Source organism: Euleptes europaea, chromosome 8, assembly GCF_029931775.1.
Source record: "Euleptes europaea isolate rEulEur1 chromosome 8, rEulEur1.hap1, whole genome shotgun sequence".
NCBI classification, from domain to species: Eukaryota; Metazoa; Chordata; class Lepidosauria; order Squamata; family Sphaerodactylidae; genus Euleptes; species Euleptes europaea.
The window spans coordinates 97,758,112-97,778,616 of NC_079319.1; the positions used below are offsets into that span (position 1 = coordinate 97,758,112).

Sequence of the window (20,505 nt, forward strand, 5' to 3'; positions counted from 1 at the left end):
CCCCCGGGCCCGCCGAGCTGAAGGGGGAAGCGGCAGCGTGACCGCCCGGCCGCCATTTTCCTCGCCGTCGCCTGAGGCGTCCCGGCTCCTCCCTCCCCCTCCTCCGCGCCCCCACCCCCCAGAAGCCGAGCGGGGGAGGCGGGGATGGGCGGCGGCGGCGGCGGCGGCTCTTGAGGCGGCTCCGGATTGGCGGCGGCGCCGGTCCCGCCCTCCGGCTCCCCTCCGCTCCCGAGGATGCTGAAGATGAAGCTGCCGGGGAAGCCGCTTCAGCCCCCGCCGAGCCGCCGGGAGGCCGGGGGGGAGGCGGCGGGGGGGCCGCGGGGGGCCGGCGTGGCGTGCGGGTGCGCGGGGTCGTCGTCGTCGTCCCCCCCGCCGCCCCGCGAGGCGGTGTACGAGTGGTTCGGCCTGTCGCTGGGCTCGGCGGAGCGGCTGGAGTTCGCGGTGGGGCTGCTGGACCTGCTCAACCCGCTGGAGCTGCGCTTCGTGGGCTCGTGCCTGGAGGAGCTGGCCCGCAAGGACTACCACTGCCTGCGCGACGCCGAGGCCCGCGCCAACGACGCCGCCGCCCGACCCCCCACGCCCGACCCCCCACCCCCGCCCGCGCCAGGAGGGGGCGGCGCCAACGCCCACGCCGGGCCCCCGCCGCCCCCCCGCCCCTCTTCCCCGGCGGCCCCCGGCGGCGACTTCCGCGACCCGGCCGCGCGCTCCCGGCTCATCGTGTACTTGGCGCTGCTGGGCTCGGAGAACCGCGAGGCCGCCGGCCGCCTCCACCGCCTCCTGCCCCGCGTGGACGCCGTGCTGCACAGCTGCCGCCCGCCCGCCGCGGGGCAAGAGGGGGGCGCGCTGGGGGCCGCCGCCCGCGAGGAGCTGCTGCTGCTCTTCACCATGGCCTCCCTCCACCCCGCCTTCTCCTTCCACCAGCGGGTCACCCTCCGGGAGCACCTCGAGACGCTGCGCCGCGCCCTCCGGCGGGACGCCCCCCAGGACGACGACGACGAGGAGGAGGAGGAGCAGGGGGGCGGGGGCTTCGCCTGCCACGGGGACCGGGTGAGCCTCCCTTCCCCCCACCCCACCCCGATGGCCTGCGCAGCCCACGGCGGTCTCCCCCCCTCCCCCCCTCCCTCCCTCCCCCCCCCATTAGGGCCTATGCCAGCATTTCCTTAAAACGGCCCTCCCATCACACCCGCGGATGGGGAAGGGGGTTGCAAGTTGGAAGAAAGCATTTTTTGCAGCTGCATTCACTTGCTTCTCTAGCAGTAATGCTGGGCCTGGTATACGCCCTAGGCTCTTCACCAAGGCATGGTCTGTTGCTTGCCATTCCCAACTTAGAAGCCTCTGCAAGAACACATCCAACAGTTGGATGTCTGTCTGAGATGTATGGGTGCAGCCATCGTACCTGGTCTCCATATTTAAAAGGTGGTGCCCAATCTGCAGCTTGCAGATTTGCCATTATCATCAACCGAAAGAGCTACACTTACTTCCATCCCCGGCGTTAGGCTGACACCTCAGGGAGACTTGCAGATTACCTGTTCTCTTGGCGGCAGCTGTTTCAAGGTGGAAACCACCTGCTGACCACAGGCGTCCATTTGCCTGAAATATGGGATGGATCATGCCACATCGGAGAGCTGTGCTCAGAAGAGCCACTAGTAGTATGCCAGAGCCACATGTAGCCCAAGCTGCCGCCACCTACTGCCATAAATCTAATTCTGGATCTGGACCCTAGTGTGTGAATTAAAAAAAAAATAGCTAAAATCTATCCCTCTACTAAAAATGAAAAAGAACCCTTAGAAGCCCTGCAAGTCCTTACAGGTTCCCCACTTCTTGAAACAATTTCCTGTTCTTTCTGAGGCAACATGCATTGCTGAAGGCACACAAATATTCATAACTTGAGGTGCTGTTTTCAGTTTGTGTTTACATGTAGGTGTAAACTAACAGTAGTAACTTCAAAAGTTCGAGTGGACTTGAATCTTGGTTTTTAAACTGCAATTACACATCTGACTGGTTAGAAAACGGCGTGGTCAAATATTGGTCAAGAAATGTCTTAAGCATTTAAGTATATTTTTGTTATACTAATATCAAAATACTTATGCTGATTACAAAAACAAATTACCTCTTATGGAATTTAACATTTTAACAAATGCAATACGTTACCATAACCCTTAACAACATTAAGTAATGCAAAGTAAATGCGAACAGTTTTATAGAAAGTGGATGATAAAAGCACATCCACAAAAACGAACGCCAGAATATCTCTGTTGCAACGAAAATAGCAAAGTCTTGTAGAAAACTCTTCTACAATTTACTGCACAGTATGTTTCGTTTTTAAATGGCTACCTTATTCTCTCAGTGCCTCAGACATTCACTGGTGAAACATTTGAAGCTAAGGGGCTTTGTTAGAATTGCTTGTCAGTGTTTCTTTGGATTTGCATCTGGTCACTTTTGTGCTACAAGTGTGTGTTTATGGGCTGTGTTCTCAAAATACACAAAGAGAAGTAGTAGAATGCAGATAGGGAGAAAGAAAATGGCTCTTACTGATAGCTCTAACTCCCCACTTTTTTGTTGTTGTTATTGTTAACGCTGCCGAGCTTTTAATACCGAGATGACCATGATGACTGAATCATGGACTGAATCAAGTTTTGGGGTTTAATAAGTTGTACAATGTAACCTCCCTGACCTGGATAGCCCAGGCTAGCCTGATCTTCTCAGATCCCGGAAGCTATGCAGGGTTGGCCTTGGTCAGTACTTGGATGGGATACCATCAATGAATATCAGGGTCCTGGCGCAGAGGCGGGCAGTGGCTCTGAACATTTCTGGCCTTGAAAACCCCATGGGGTCACCATAAGTCAGTTGTGACTTGATAGCAAAAAAAAAAACACAGAAAAACCAACAACCAATGTAACCACATTATTTTACATTGAGGCTGCTTCAAATAATGTGTAAGCGGTTTCTGTCTCAAATAAATTGGCTGTAAAAGGGGATTAGACAGATTGATGGAGCATAGCTCTGTCAGTGGCTACTAGCCTTGGTGACTAAAGGCAACCTCTACATGCAAAGTACTGAATAAAAGCGCTAAGTGGCAACATCAGGGCCTCTCTGCTCGGTTCTTGGCCCTCTAGGGCAACTGGTTGGCTACAGTGTGAAACAAGATGCTGGACTAGATGGACCACTGGGCTCCTCTTATGTTAAGTTACCATCTCCCTTCCTAGTGGTATAATTACTGCAGCTTTCTATATTCCTGCTGACTCCTCTTAGCCTCATACCCACCACAGGGAATTCCTAAGGGCTAGCTTACTGTTCGGAGCCCTCTTAGAAAAAGGAACTGAGAATGTATTAGAGGCAGATAGTGGACAATGTTCTCACCTGAACACATGAAATCGCCTTATACTGAACCAGACCATTGGTCCATCAAGGTCAGTATTGTCTACTCAGACTGGCAGGGGCTCTCCAGGGTCTCAGGTTGAGGGTTTTCACCTCCTACCTGGTCCTTTTACTGCAGGTGCTCTAGGGATTGAACCTGGGACCTCCTGCATGCCAAGCAGATTCCTCCCCATGGCCTTCTCTCAGGTCCTATGCATGCTGAGAAAAATAAGCATGAGGAGACGGTTGTTATTCACCACAAGTGCATCAAGGCTGAAGGCAAAAGATTGTTTCTATAAGTCTAAACTTAAATTTAGAAACATACTACATGAAGAATCATAGGTACTACTGTCAAACCATTCTAGATGTTTGACATACATTAAACTGACAACATTTTGTTCCCAGTTAATACATTTGTTCTTTAAGGTGCTACAAGACAGTTCTTAACTTTTAAATCACTGGTCCTATTTAAAATTTGTTGATCACAGTTTTGGTAACGCTGTAGAGATTCAGCCGTATTCTAAAAACTGAAATGTTCTAAATTGTATACAGATAGTTTTGCAATACTTGCCTTCTCGTATGCTCATTACTTAAGAGTCTCTCCATGATCAGATTTTGATGCTTCTAAATACATTTATATTTCTTGGTTTTTCTGTCTTCACTTTAGAACTTTTCCCATAACTGCTTGCCAAGTGATGAGAACAGTTTGTTTGAACAAACTGCAGCGCTTCATGATAAACTTATGATGGCCTCCCACAGACCACAGCAAGAAGGTACGTTGACAAAAAAATCCCACACTTGGTCTGCAGTATGCCTTTAGTTGTCCTATTCGATAGCTATAAGCACAGCTCCCTTTGCCACTTGCATACAAGCAGAATGGGCTAGGGCCAGTGCAAGCATAGCTTGCTGGGGGTGGATTATAGGATTTTACGCTCCTTCCCCTCATCTCTTTGCTCCTGGACCATGAATCCCCCTCTACTGTTTCAAATAATGGCTAATCCAGGCTTTTGGTTTAACCAGGATATAAAAAGAACTTGCAAGTCTGGTTTGTTTTAACATCAGTGCCAGTGTAATGCTCAGTTGTTACCACATGGGATTTCCCTAATGGAAGGAGGGACAGTGGGGAAGGAAGCATGCAGACCTGTGTCCCCTTCTCTTTTATCCACTGCTAAGGACTGTGTGTGCTTTGAGTCTGAGTAGATTATCATAGTTCTTGATTTTTGGGAAACGTCAAGGTGATTGTCACTGCCTGGACAGTAAAAATTGTTGTTCCCTATCCTGAGAGCCAGAGTGGTATAGTGGTTAAGAGCGGTGGTTTGGAACGGTGGACTCTGATCTGGAGAACCGGGTTTGATTCCCCTCTCCTCTATGTGAGCGGCGGAGGCTAATCTGGTGGACCGGGTTTGTTTCCCCACTCCTACGCATGAAGCCAGCTGGGTGACCTTGGGCTAGTCACAGCTCTCTTAGGGCTCTCCTCCGCCCCACCTACCTCATAGGGTGTCTGTTGTGGGGAAGGGAAGGGAAGATGATTGTAAGCCGGTTTATTTCTGCCTTAAGTGGTAGAGAAAGTCGGCATATAAAAACCAGCTCTTCTTCTTCTTAGTGGTTTGAATGTATGAGAATCTCTTGGCAGCTGTAGCAACAACCCTTCAAGATAAACCAGTATGAGCACTGAATATGCACATTCATGTGGGTTAGATTTAGAGTAAAGGGCTTAACTAACCTTCCCTTCATTCCTTAGAAGCCCATTGATCTTGAGCAGCATAAATCTAATGTTTGAGGGATATAAGGACTGAAATAAATCTTGCCACTGACAATGTAGCCTGTCGCTTAGTAAAAAAGGTATTATGTCAGACACAGAGGCATTAGATTTACATGTTAAAAGGGGAGAGATATAATGTGATCAAAGTTCCTCATAAAAGCGGCATTCCAAGAGGGCATGAGCTAATGCATCAATAAAGCCAGAAGAGCAAGGACAGGTCCTGTCTGGGGATGGTATATTCAAAATTCTGCCCTGCATAACCATAGAGGGGTTAGCATTCAGTCTAGCTAAACAGAAGGCTCTAGAAAGATGAGGAGTTATCAAATATTAAGTATAAGCGGGCAAACCGTGTGGTGGTGATGGTATTTCGAAAAACGGAGATGAACGAACACAGCGAGCACGAAAAGTAGTGCTGTTATAATCAAACTCTTTAATGCATTTTTTAATTTTGGTGAAAGCTTCAGTTTCCCCAAAATCTAATAACATATCCTGTGAGAAGCCCAACAATGACATTTTGTCATCTAAGATTTTTTGCCATGAGGATTGGGGCTTAACTAACATCACCCAGTGAGCGTGTGGCCAAGCTGGAATTTGAGTAAAGGACTTCCTCCTTGAAGTTTATGCCATTAAAATGGGATGTTATACCAATGTTAGGTCACAAATGATATGTGTTAGCAACTGTTTGTAACCTCCCCAGGCCTTCCTCCTGTTTTTACTCCCCTAATTACACACACAAGCATTTTTGTTCACAGCAAATAGTGAAAATCAGATACTTCTGCTAAATGTATTATTAAATGTAAATATATTAAGATGAAGGAAGTATGGCTCAAATGTCAAAGGCTGACCTCTCTGTTGTCATATAACCAAGCTAATTATACTCTGTAGAGTGGTGAAGAATGTAACGCTACAGTACCATTAGACAAATTGTATCAAGTAGTATAATACGTGTTAATTACCAGAAGAGAGGCCATTAAATCTGGTTGAAGGGTGCATTCCCACTTGCCTCTTTTTGCAGTAGAATCTCGGCTGATTCTGCTTCTGTAGTGACTACCCTAAGTGTGTCTCCTCATCTAATTGTTCTAATGTAATTTGCATAACATGTCCCTTTCTGGGCTTCATGATGGAAATACATGTTTCATTTTCCTTAGAATGAGTAACTGAATGCAAAGACCATTACATTTTGATGAAGTCAACATATTGCTGTTTAAGAAGATATAAGAAAGTAATTCAAAATTGTGTGTTGCCCTTTTAATGCTAATTCTCCAAAATGCCTCAAACTGTGGCAGGGTCCTTGACATGTGGTTCATATTTAACTCCAGCCTGCCACTGAGATAATGCAGTAGTGTACAAATAATGCTGTTTAAGTAAAGCGCTGAAGAGCCTTGTGACCGATGTCTGTGTCCCTTTGCCCATTGTATTTGCTCAAGCTGATCAGAGGACAAGGAACAGAAGAACATCTCCATTGCATAATGGTATTGATTCAGTTTTAGGATGATACTGATTCTCAAGGCTGTCATTATATAGGGTGACACTGATGTGTTGGTAGTATCCAGAAATGTTGCTGAAGGTCTCAGGACTGCAGTGTACAGGCAGAATGAGGGTTACCTAACAGGTGATTGTTAATTGTGGAAAGTACTTCTAATTTTACATCTTTAGCTTGTATTTCTTTCAGCTGTACACATTGAGAAGATAATGCTGAAAGGTCCACCAAGGAAAAGGGCTGACAAACATCTAGAATACACTTTCAAAGTGAGTGATCTTTCTGTGTTTACAAATGTGTGGTATTCAAAGTTATTTGTGGTATAAAATAGCAGTGTACAAACTAGGAACCTGTGAAGATTTGTAGGGAAGGGAATGCCTATATTTCCCATTTCCCCCCTGCCAACAGCTGCCTTTCTGGCTTAGTTCTGCTTCCTCCTCTCCTGGTAGTGCCCTCTGTTGCGGGGAAGTAAGGTGTACTTGTGAGTTTCTACAGCCATCCAAAGTTCTGCCTGAAATCTGGAGTGGGAGGAAGGTTGCAACATCAGATTTTTTAAAAAAGAAATAATTATCTGTGTGCACAACTTTGACTTTGAGAGCCAGCATGGTGTAGTGGTTAAGAGCGGTGGTTTAGAGCGGTGGACACTAATCTGGAGAACCAGGTTTGATTCACCACTCCTCCACATGAGTGGCGGACGCTAATCTGGTGAGCCGGGTTGGTTTCCCCACTCCTACATATAAGGCCAGCTGGGTGACTTTGGGCTAGTCACAGTTCTCTTACAGCTCTCTCAGCCCCACCTACCTCACAGGATGTCTGTTGTAGGGAGGGGAAGGGAAGGTGATTATAAGCTGGTTTGATTCTCCCTTAAGTGGTAAAGAAAGTGGATTTGCCTATCTGCACATTTACCGGCTCTTGGCTATTAGATGTAGGGATGGTAGAGTTTGAGCTAAAGATTTGAGCTAATGATAGCCTTCAGTGTACTTATAGCCTTAAGAATTTATTTACTTACTTCATTTCTACCCCACCTTTCTCCCTAATGGGGAACCAAGGTGGCTTACATAATTCTCTGTTTGATCCTAACAACAACCCTGTGAGATAGGTTAGGCTGAGAGTGTGTGACTGGCCCAAAGTTACCTGACAAGCAGCCATGGTAGAATGGGGATTCGAACCTGGGTCTCCCAGATCTTAGTCTGACATTCGAATCACTGCACCATGCTGGTTATATTGGAGGCAGATGCTTGTAGCTGTTGCTTGATGCATGTTGGTGGTCTTGTCTTGTTGGATTTGAGACAATACCTGCATTTGTATGAACCTGACAAAAGGGATTTGCAAATGGTGGCCAGAAATTGAATTCTGACAGCAACTAAATTACCTATACCCCAAAAGTAACATTTTGAAGAAGCTACAACAACAAGAGAGTGTCTCTTCCTAAATGGCTTCATGCTTGTTCTCTGTTGAGATTGCAGCATCAGTTGTTGCTTGGAGTTTGAGGGACTGCCACCCTCATGCACATCTTCTGTTTTGTTCTTCTACAGTGGGTAGAAAAGGGGTTGTGACCAGTTTGCCTCTGTATATTGTCGAAGGCTTTCACGGTCAGAGTTCATTGGTTCTTGTAGGTTATCCGGGCTGTGTGACCGTGGTCTTGGTATTTTCTTTCCTGACGTTTCGCCAGCAGCTGTGGCAGGCATCTTCAGAGGAGTAACACTGAAGGACAGTGTCTCTCAGTGTCAAGTGTGTAGGAAGAGTAATATATAGTCAGAAAGGGGTGGGTTTGAGCTGAATCATTGTCCTTCAAAAAGTGTCAAAGGTAATGTTCTAATCATTGTCCTGTAAGTATCAAGATAATGTGCTAATGAGGGTGTGGTATGTTAATATAAAACCATTGTATCCTGAAGTGATCTGTTAATGTGTGTAGTCCAAAGCTAATCTGCATGGCTATTGTGGACTGTAGTCTTTGTTAGTCTGGAGGTTTTCAGGACAGGAAGCCAAGCCTTATTCATTCTTAAACTTTTCTGTTAAAGTTGTGCTGATGTTTATGAATTTCAATGGCTTCTCTGTGCAATCTGACAAAATAGTTGGTAGAATTGTCCAGTTTTCAGTGTCTTGGAATAAGACTGTGAGAGATCCCCTCTCTCTGAGTTTACTTCTCCAAATCAAATGTTCAGACTTTGGTAAAGAAACAAAGGATTTATTGAAGACATCAGGAGATGAGACAGGCACAAGTAGCAAGTTGCAAGTGAGGGGCTAATCGGGTTTACAGAATATATTGACTCCAGGGCACTGGGGCACTGGGGTTCACACTTATTGTTATGGGAAGTTACAAGCTTGGCATAATACAAAACATCAGACGAGTCCCAGGAAGTCTGGTGAAGCTATCACACTTCCAAGGCCGCATCGGCCTGAGGGAGTACTGACAGGAAGAACAGCGGGGGGGATACTCGGGGCAATCAGGCCTGGCGCCTGAGACCAGAAGGTGTGAACTGCTATTACGAGTTCACTGATAGCAGGTGATGGGAAGCAGAGACACATAGACAGAGACCCTCACAAAGACCCTGTGTCCTGTTTGTGTCAGTCCATGTTCAGCCACTGCTGATTTCTCAGGTTGGCCAAGTCTGCAGTATCTTTCATGTTCTTTTATCCTTGTTTGTATGCTGCGTTTTGTGGTCCCGATGTAAACTTGTCCACAGCTGCAAGGTATACGATATACTCCTGCAGAGATGAGGGGGTCTCTTTTGTCTTTTGCTGATCGTAGCATCTGCTGTATTTTCTTGGTGGGTTTAAACACTGTTTGTAGGTTATGTTTTTTCAAAAGTTTCTCCATCCTATCAGTGACTCCTTTAATAAATGGCAAGAATACCTTTCCTATGGGAGACTGTTTTTCCTGAGTTTTCTGATTTTTGTTTGGTTTAATGGCCCTTCTGATTTAATTTCTGGAATAGCCGTTTGCTAGCAGTGTGTGATTTAGATGATTAATTTCTTCCTTGAGAAACTGTGGTTCACAGATCCGTCTTGTACGGTCCATTAATGTTTTGATTATTCCTCTTTTCTGTCAGGGGTGGTGGTTGGAGTTTTCATGTGAATTTGGTAAATCCTTTCCCAATAACAAAATATTGTCGTAAATGGAAAATGTGAACTTGAAATACAAATACTATGGAAGTGTATTTGAAAATGTTGGGCTGTTTTGTACTTAAAGCTGACATTTAGCAAATTTCCGTGCCCTAATATTGTCTGAAATCACCTAGAAATAATATTTGATATTTCAAGTTGCCTCTTGCAGTGTCAGGGTAATGGGTAAGAAATTACATATCAACATGGAAATGGGCACAGATACGTTCCTTGTTGACTTCCGCTAGAGACGCTGATCTGAGTGCCACGTTCCTCGGGAGCTCCCAAGGGACCCAAGCAACGTTCAAATTTGGGGTGCACCCTACACCCCTACCCGGTTCCTAAATACTGGACTGGGAAACAGGAACTCTCCTGCAGCCTTGAAGAGCGGTCTGACCCCCATTTTTCTGAGAGTGTGAGCTCTAGCCCTGCGGCAAACACATAAACAGATTCCAGCAGATGGCAAGTCCACGAAAGCAGTTTTATTGGTTAGAATCGACAGGTTACAGAACCCATATTCAGAATGACACTAGTAAGGGGCTAAGGCAAGGCACATGGCATATATGGAAAAGCAAAAGGAGATAACCAGTAGCCCAGGCAACCCCCCTCCCAGAGGCAGGAAGGAGTACTTGGCAATTCCCACACTAAAGGAATCTATGAAGGACTCTATGAAGTTTAAACACGGGGCACGGACTGGCCTTGGAGAGAACTGCAAAACAGCACCTGGGAGCACAACCATGAACTGTCTTCGTGGCCTGCTCCTGACAGAGAGGAAGACTCTCGGGGAATTGGACGCGGTCCCGCCAGCATTGAGGGGAAATACAATGGCGCGAACGTTTCTTTGGAATCAGGCTCAGATATCCTCTACCTATTACCACCTAAGCAACTACATGGAAGCAAAAATACCTACTCTTCTAAAATCTGAGTAAGTTACAAAAACTCTTGTTTTACCTGTATCTGGAGGTTCTGAAGGATTGCCAAATACACCTATTAAATCCGCGCCTCCCCACCTGATGTATAAATGACTCTTAGAAAACAAAAAAAATCAGATAAATCGACAGGAATCCCTTCAATTTGATCAGTGGGTAGACATAACAAACAGGATCTTTTGAAAGACATTAGAACTACCAATCAGATACTTCAACGCTGAAAGGGGAGGGAGGAAGAACCCCCCTCTCCTTAGGTGTCGTCTTTCCGTCTTCAGTGCCTAATGCCATTGTGAGACTACCATAGATTGTGAGACCGGAAGTGTGGCTCCCTTGTGTAACTGGCAAATAATTCCCAAGTTCCTGGACAAGAGGAAGTAACGGAAGGTCCACGGTCCTGCAACCTTTTGGGTATATCCTGTTCTCTGCAGCAGCTCTGTACTAGAGTGTTTTTAACTTGATGGAATTCTAACATTAAAGTACTACCCACAATACAAGAATCCTGTTGAATTACCTACAATTTTTTTTAATTTTTGGGTGTAATTGTCTGGATTTTACCAACTAAGTTTCAACAAAACCCTTAAAAGCAGCAAGCATGGAACATGCGATTAAACAGATGGATCAACTACTTGCCATGATAAACACCCAATATCAGTCTATTAACCAAAAACTGGATACTATTCTGTATGTAATTAAAGACATAAAGGACCAAGCTACTACGACGATGTCAGACGTGAAAGCAATGGATTCTCCAATTCAGAAGGCGGCTGAAGATCAGAAAATCCCCATAAAGGAAGTGGAGAGCCAGGATAAACTATTAGACTCTGTATCCTCTCAACAAGAAACTGCAACAGACCAGCTGCTTACGATGGATATGAACATGAGAGACTTTGATTTCTGTCTTTACTATTTGCCTGAAGAATTCTTTGATATTAGCTTGGAGGACTTGAAGGGTGGAAAGGCTGGAGCTACTGGGATCTCTCTTTATGATTTTGGAATTGAAGAAATTACAATGCAGGTTTACTATGAGAACTCTTTGCTTGCAGAGGGAACTTTACCAACAATATCCAAGGATGCTCTTCGGTGTTTGGTGTTAATGAGGAAAAGTGGAAGACGCTAGAAATTCCAGACAAAAGGACTGGCTAAAAGAGTCTAGATTTTTTGGAAATAGACAAGGAACTGGTTAAAAGGTCTGATTTTGGTAATAATGGTATAATTTACTATATTAATACATTAGAAAGACAATTTATAATGAATAGGTGTTGGGAGACATGGAGGGTTTACGGAGAAACTGTTTTATAAAATAGTTGATAATTGTTACTTATTGATCTAATCCATTTACTATTAATGATATTTATTAACTTTCTTTTTTTTCTGTGTTAGTATTAATTATTTTCTAATGATTATATTCAATGCTATATCTTTAAAACTGTATGAGATTTAGTTTAATTAATGTAATTAAAAATATTAGGATTAGGATTGTTGATACCAAAGAGTATACAAGTTTATCAATGGATGGAGGAAGATGTAGGGGAAGTCCTGTTTTATTTTTTGTTCTTTTTTTTTTAACCTTTATATTAGATATACTTTCAATAACAACATAATTTTTTGATGGTTTTTAACAAATGTAGAAATGTATATGCTAACTTGTTTCAGAAAAATAATAAAAAATATTTTTTTAAAAAGATACGTGCGTTGTTGATTACAATGCTTCTGAAAGCCAAACATTTTGTGTAAGTGATGATTATGACTTACTGTTTTAGTATTAACGTGTGTCATTGTGAAAAGAGCCAGTGTAGTGGTTAGGGCATGGGATTAGGACTGGTCTGGATACTTCTACAGCCATGAAGCTCGCTACAGTCTTGGGCCAGTCATACTCTCGCCCTGGGTGGTTGTGAGGAATAAGTTGTTAGTGGGGGGAACAATGTATGCTACCCTGAGCTCCTTGGGTAAAAACATTTAATCACTTCCTCTTCACAGACCTACTTAAAGCAGCTCACGAAATAAGAAATAAAATCATTAAAATTTACAACCATTAGATTTAGCAGCCTAATTGATCTTCATAAATCCTCAAGCTAGAAGCAGATTGTAAAAGCCATTAAGATAATCAGCCACCTAGTTAAAAGCCTGGGTAAAAACAGCTGTTTTGAAGCAGGGTAGAGGCCAGGTAAGGCTTGAGGGGGAAGGCTTTTCACTGGTGAGGAGCCCTGTCTCTGGTTACCACCCTTCTCCCCTCTGCAGGTGGGTCACAGAGGGCAAGCCTTGTAAAGATGTTAACTGGTGAGCTGGATAGCAACAATGTGATAGACACTAGTCCTGCACAGGACAAGTGTCAACTTATAACTGTTTTTGTTTTCATCAGGTAATCTGGTCCGATCATTCTGTGTCCTGTGTAACAAAAACACACCAAGATCTACAGGAATTTCTACTGAAGGTAAGTATTTAAAGAAGATGCAGTAGCATAGCCTTGCAGTAGCATAAGGGGCAGCGCTAGCTGAAGATAAAATCTATTTGCATGCTTTGCAAGGTAAATGCGAAAAGCTGATATTCTGAAATAATTGTTTGTCCTACTTGGACATATGTACTTGCAGATATTATATACACTTTGGGCTTGGTGTTTCTTACAGAATTCTGAGCAGTGTATTAAGGTTGGTTAGGAGGTAATTATTTCAACATTTACAAGAGCTAGTTGCTCCCTGTTGCGTCTGCTGCAGTCACAATCCAGCTATGCATGCTGCTTCTGTTTCTTCCAGTTTAGAGGGGTGAGGGTTCATTCAGTGTGGCCCTTCTACTCCAACAATGTGGCCAACCTTCTTAATTGCAGTGGGCCTGGTCTATACCACCCTACATGTTGCAATGTTTTCAGCTTTGGCTATTTAGCCAGAGTGTAAGCAAACAGTTTGGGATACCATATGGAGATAGTGGCACTGCAAAGAATGTTATATATTGGTGGTGCAGGACTGGTTTATGATAATGGGGTGAGGGAGCTTCCTATGATGTGTGAACATATTATGCATTTCCTATATCTGAGTTAGCTTTTGGTTAGTTGTGATTTTTATGAGAGAAGTTGATAATCTCTGCAGAGTTAAAAATATTATCTTGGTCATCACTGCAATGGCTGCTTTGTAATAGGAAAAGCCTTCTTGTTGTTCTTACGATATATCATCTTAATAGAGTCCATCCTATATTTACAGCTTTTTAAAGCCATCTGTTAATATTCGAGTCTAATACGATATGACTATGTCAGTATTAATGCACGTTAACATCAATGTAATCTTGCTGTAGAACATGGGAAGTGTAGTAGCAACGATGATCATGAAATAAATCAAAATATTTGTGAAAATAGTATTTGCATTATGGTTGGTTTTACCTTGAGTAACATGTACATACAAATACTGAAAATCAGTGAAATGTTCTTTTGCTTTATCCTCAATGCCTCTGTCATTTCCTGTGTTTTTAAGACGTCTGTATTCATAGTGACTTATGCACAGGACCACTCTGAGATTAAAAATATTTGTGAAGTGGGAAATTTAGAGAGCAGTTTCTTAATATGGTTTCAGACATGAAATTTTGCTAACTGTTTTTTTGAGGTGGGTGGTGGTGGTTCAGTCCTGTTGCTCTGTGAAAGGTATAAACTAAAAACAAAATTGGCTACAAAACAGGAAAACTGTTAGCTTTGTCTTTCTTGAAAGGAGTTGTATTTGTCATGAAAACTTTGCAGTTAACCAGTGGTTAAACATTAATTAACCTAATCCTGTTTTTAGTTGTAATCTAAGAGATTACTGGTTTTGTTGTATGGGACAGTTTTTTTTTAATATTGTCAGTCACTGATCTGTCTTGCTAGAGATCCAGGTGGTACTGAGCTAGTTGAATAGGAGGTGGGAAGCCTTTCCTCCTTAAGGCTTTTCATACTAACTACTTGATTGATTTTATTTGTCAGTAATTAACATTACTTTCTCAGCTTCCAAAGGAACTCTCTTCTGAAGCCTTTGACAAGACAATTTTAGGAGCACTAAATCAGGGGTTCCAGAAACAAGAAGAAAGACGATATCCAGATTTAGAAACTATGATAAGGTAACAGAATGGAATGAAGGATATAACTGTGTTTACTAAAATACTCAGTTTGCCTTGCTGTCAGTTGCTGTGTCTGCATGCAGTTAATATATTTAATACAAATCAGACTGTTTAAACAGGAAAACATTGAGTTTGCATAGCTGTAGGGGGTTACCGCATTATATATTCCCAGCGATGTATTAAGAGTTTGAAAATGTCATAAAAAAGTTCGCACTTTGTTTTTGGCCCCTTTAGCTGTGAAGACGTCTTCCAACCATTTTTTAGCCGTGGCATCCAAAAACCCTTTTAAAGTGATGTTTTTTATAACATTTTCAAACTCTTAATACATCGCTGGCAATACATAATGCGGTAACCCCCGTAGCTGTGTTTGATAGCTCAAAACTGGTGTTTCCAGAATTAGTAAACTGTATGTGATATATTTCTGGAGGTGGGTTGGAGAGCAGCATGAAAGCAAAGGACAGTAGCTGCCTAAAATGTCAGAAGTGGCCATGATTTAACAGAAGATGTACTATTTGTACGCCAGCTTTCGTGCTTCTGCTTTGGCATTTCTGGGATGTATGGCAAGAAATGGGGTAGGGAGGCATGTTTAATAAAGGACTGTAGACAGGAATGACTCTGCCTAGGATTGCATTATAAGCTTATGTGGGTCATGCCAACCCTGCCCATCAGTTTTGTTTACCCCTCTTCTACTTGTGTGTTGACTGTAATGTTTATACAGGACCTACATGGGTAAAACTTAGCACTTGAGCTAAGCAGGAAGTCAGCTCCCCATATATAATTTGGGAAACAATTGCAGATTGCGCTTTTTTGAGTTTTGCCACTGTGTTTTACACACCATTGTGTTTTATACACCATTCTACAAATGTTTTATTTAACTTCCTGGTGATCCAAGATTGGACAAGCACCCTCAGTGGGTTATGCACCTCATCCTATTTGCCCATTATAGCATGTGCAAAATTAAAGTTATCACTTGTGGTTATTGTATAGTTAATTGTTTTAAAGAAGATGGAAGCTCTTTACCACACATCTGCAGTCAAAAGCCTCCCTCTGCTACCACATAATGTGTGAAGTAACCCTTATTCTGGGTCAAGTAATAGCCTTATTCTCAAACTGTAGAAATTAATTTACCACCCTGGAATAGGGTGTGGATTACTACTTGGGGTGTTTGGTTTGCGTTGACAGAGAGATTAGCCGAGTTAACAGAAAAATAATACCTTAATCTTAACCTTAAATGCACTTCTTTCATGTAAGCAAATTTCCCCTTTATTTTTAGGCAGCTGTTTTCAACGACGTCACAAGCTTTCCTACAGAGCCAGAGTGTGAATCACTTCTTTCAGTCTCTGGCCTCAGAAACTTTGCACAGCCACAGTAAGACATTTCTAATGTTCCCCTGATTGTATAGCCTGTGCACATGAAGTCCCCGTTAACTCAGTGTATCAGAAGCCTGATGCATGAGTCAGATTACCGGTAGCTTGACTGTCTTAGACTTCAGATACAATTGACAGGACTTCAACAGGACTGTCAATTTAAATCCAAGTAATCCTCTTTAACTGAGTTGTCACTAAGGCAGTAAGTGTTCTTATCATAATAGCCTTTATGCATCAGCCTGCTGTTAGATACTAACACTGTTACTAACACAGTTTTCTCTATCTCAGTTTTAAATTTGAGTTCCAAGCACACACTGCATAGAAAGTCACAATCTGCTAAGCTGTTGATCCTGGGGACAATGCAGGATGCAGTTTACTTACTGTAAGGCTGATCTGGGCCTCTGGATCTGATGCCAGGGTCCAGTAAATGATATCATGTAGTTTCTTAGCGCAACTGGCTGATCTGTTGGGCTCAAGCTTTTCTTACAGTTGATAACCTAAGTTCTTGGTCTCAAGTGATGAACCTTTTTTGCAACTCCTGTGGAAAAAATCTGTTCAGTAGCTGCTACTCCATGTGTGCTGAAAAACTACCATTAAAAAGTGCCAGTGGGAAGAAAAGAAGGGAATTATAACAAAATAAGCACAGCTTATTCAAAATTGTGTTGTTTAAATATTGCTTCAGTGTCCTTGGTGGTTATACTGCTGACAGCGGATGCATTGAAATATGCTGATTTCATTCCCATTCTCTTATAGTGAATGGATGGGAAGATTTTAGGTGTTAGCTCAGAGGAAGGTAACTTAACTCCAAATAAGCCCCAGTTTTTTCCTTTGCATTAATAAATCGTTTCTATGCCCAACACTGTGTGTGTGTGTGTGACTGTTTTTCACACAATTTCCCTCATGACCTTCCCCCACCACCAAAGGGTTTGTTGCCAGTGTCAGACCAACTTGCCTGCCAAGTAGAAATTCCCAGAAGTAAAACCCTCAAGACACCCGGTGCTCATTGAATAATGTTTAGGTCATCTGAGTATGTGTTACACCTAATTAGAGGACTTTTAATTATATGAGGAGGATGTGAGTTAACAATGAAAGACTGTATACATGGTCTCAAAACATCAACTGTGGGATATATTTTGGTTGTGGTTTAGTATGCTTATACATGAATACATGAAGCTGCTATATACTGAATCAGACCCTGGGTCCATCAAAGTCAGTATTGTCTACTCAGACCGGCAGCGGCTCTCCAGGGTCTCAGGCAGAGGTCTTTCACATCACCTACTTGCCTAGTCCCTTCAACTGGAGATGCCGGGGATTGAACCTTGGACAATGTGAAGCCCAAAAGCCTTGGCCAGTGTCTTCTTCAAAGCACATGACTATGCTTCCTCTTTTGGAGAATACTAAGCAATATGAAGAATCCATATGAGCTGCTGTTTTAAAGAAATTTGGCTGCCAGCAAAATGCTGCATTATTAAATAATACTTTCCTGTTTTGGGGGGTATCAGCTCTTTGTTACACTGCTTTGTTCAATATATGAAGGTAGCTTGAGCTATATGGGGGAGGGGGAGTCCTATGCCCAAAAGCTACTTGCTGAAACTTTCAATTTTCATAGTTCTTTGCAAATCTAATTTTTTTCTAATTTAAGCTAACTGTTGTAATGTGTATCTGAAACTGTGCAATGATTACCTTTCAGATAACATTCAGTCTTCTTTAAAGGCGTTTAAGACACCAGAACACTTCAAGGAGGATAGTTCAGAGGCTTCAAGTCAGGAAGAAGGTAAAACTATATGTTAAAAAGTTGAAATGTGTGGTTTATTGGTATACGAAGCAGTAGGTGCTTTTGTGAAAGTGAAGATTTAGGATTTAAAAGTACTGTGGATTGAAGTATTTATATAGTTTATGTAGAAGGGGAGTTAAAGTAAGGCAGTACAGCAGCTGTGCAAATCAGAAGTTTGTACCTGCAAGGTTGAGTGTGTTGCTGTAAAAACAGAAAAGTGGGGCTTGGATCAGTGCAAGAACAAATATGCTCGTGGAGAACTGCCATTTTGCCTTATAAAATATCTGCATAGGTTTTACAAGGATTGTCAAGACAGCTTGGCATTAGTTAACCAGTCTGAATACATATTTATAAAACTGTAGTGCTCTCTTCCAGCCCCTCCCCTAATCAGGGGGTCCAAGCAACTTGCTATCAATCAGTTTATATATATATTACAATTAATTACAATTACTTACAATAAATTACAATTAATAAGAATCAATAAGAATCTAAACAAGAACACATTACCATCTAAAAACAAAGATCCTCATAATATCAGTTGGAAGAGGAAGCTGAACATACTTTCTCCTGAAAAGCTGGGTTGAAGAAGAGTTCTTAGACAGACCAATGGGCTGGCTTAAGTCGAAGGCAGCTTTATGCATGCTTCATCGATCAGGGGTATCACACTTATTACGAGGGCCGAATATGTCATAAATGTCATCTGGTTGGGTCTAGCCATGTGTACCAGCCCAGATCGGCCATGTGTGCCAGCCCACAGAAGTGATATTAGGGTTAATAGCAATACATAGTAATAAAGATAGTAAATTACATCGTAAATAATTATTTGTAATTTTAAAAAGATAGGCATGTTTTATTGGGTTATTATGTCTTTTATAATTCAATTTGGACTATAATTAAGTTTGTGCAGTAAAAAAAGAAGAAATGAAGATAAGAAGAGAAAGAAAAAAGACAGGATAAGAAATGTGGAACATATTGGATATTATTTTTTGTAGTTAGTTTGTAATGTATTAGTGAGTTTACTGTAACATAACCTGGGTGCCAAGGAAGAAATGTATGTAATTTTATATTACCGTCTTCTGTTTTCCCCTCCCCTCTTGTTACTTTAAAAAAATTTAAAAAAAAGAAGTGGGGGGTGTCCTTGGCTGGCAAGCCCACAGTGGCCTAGCCAGCCCAGAGTGGGAGCGGGGGTAGCTGCCTCAGCTGATGAGCTCACAGTGGGCTTGCCAGCCCAGATTGTGGTGGTCCAAGCTGGCAAGCGGCATGGATCAGAAGGCCCCCCACAGTCCAGGAGTAGGGTAGAGGGAGTGGCTGCCTCATCTTGCAGGCCATAAAACAGCGCTCAAAGGGCCAAATCTGGCCCACGGGCCTTATCTTTGACACCCTTGTTATGAATAATCAGGGGGTCAGACCAGTTGTGGTTTGGAATAAGAGAATGCAATGCAAAACTAATTAATCAAAATGCCCCATTAAATGGCATTACTTATCTTTTGGCTTTCTGCAGACCTAGTTAGTGGAGGACAACTTTCTAGTTGGTTAAGAAGTTAATCTTATCAACACGTTTTTGTTCTGTTTATTCATACTTTGTTTTTTCCTCCAGAACTAATACAGCACTCAGCGGTCCATAAGAAGCATAATGGAAAATGTTATGTTGCCAAGTAGGTATATTGTTTTGTAGAAAAATGCATTGGGTTTATCATTATTTTGATCCATGTATCATGATGGATTCCTTTGATGGATTTAGAATAGTTTACTCAATCTGTTAATCTAGAAGTCAGAATTTAGGCCTTTGTAAAAGAGGGGGTGTAGAATGTACAAAGAAATGGCTATAGATAATATTCTTCCACAGCTTTGCCTGTAGCTTGAGTGACAGAGTGCCCAATTTTACCTAGAAGGCATGCTCTTTTAGTTACCTTTCTACTTACCTTCTGATGTCTTCAGCATGATTTCAGGTCTATCACTCATTATTGTCTGCTTGCAGCAGCTCTCCAGTGTTGCAGGCAGAAATCTTTCACCTCATCTGCTATGTGCTCCCTGTGGCTGGAGATGCTGGGGATTGAACCTGGGCTCTTCTGCCTGCCAAGCAGATGCTCCACCAGTGAGCCCCAGACTCTCTCCTCAGATGCACCTTGGAAAATGATTTCTCCCTATGTAACTTTCTGTACTTAATGATCAGATGGTAAAATCCAAATCTACATTTAACTGGGTAAATTTCTGTTGAGTCCTGTAACAGATTTCTGTTGACCACTCCCTGTTAGTCCTGTGTCCGCAGATGATTCAGAAACATGATCTGTTTTGCAAAGTATGATGAAAAGAAGTGGTCTTTGGAAAAGCACACAATGGATTCTTTGCATTTTGAATTGGAGGCATGACCGTAGTGAGAATGTTGTGTGTTTCTTTTGTTAACAGCACAATAAACACAAAATGCTCTGCCATGGATGGCTTTGATACAACACACTCTGAACACAATGGTATGGCAGACTGGAGAAGGAAAAGCTGTGTTATTCAGCAGCACCCAGAGCACTGCACACTACTTGATCAGGTATTTATTTTCATAACATTTATGTAGTTCTAAATAGGTAACTGATTTTCATGCATGTGTAACCTGGTGTCAGTACTGTTACTTTGGCCTAAGCAGAAGGCTCCTGATCAGCTATTTTGTT

General features: G+C 42.7%; 1 protein-coding gene across 1 annotated transcript in view; it reads left to right on the forward strand.

The window, feature by feature from the left end:
* Positions 1-234: 234 nt before the first annotated feature.
* ZCCHC2 (zinc finger CCHC-type containing 2) overlaps positions 235-20,505 on the forward strand; it is a 42,992-nt gene continuing 22,721 nt past the window's right edge. The window contains exons 1-9 of the mRNA XM_056854990.1: positions 235-1,047; positions 4,025-4,130; positions 6,792-6,868; positions 12,993-13,064; positions 14,592-14,704; positions 15,978-16,072; positions 17,762-17,845; positions 19,443-19,500; positions 20,252-20,384. Of these exons, the coding sequence (XP_056710968.1) occupies positions 235-1,047; positions 4,025-4,130; positions 6,792-6,868; positions 12,993-13,064; positions 14,592-14,704; positions 15,978-16,072; positions 17,762-17,845; positions 19,443-19,500; positions 20,252-20,384 (1,551 nt within the window). The remainder of the gene's footprint in view (positions 1,048-4,024; positions 4,131-6,791; positions 6,869-12,992; positions 13,065-14,591; positions 14,705-15,977; positions 16,073-17,761; positions 17,846-19,442; positions 19,501-20,251; positions 20,385-20,505) is intronic.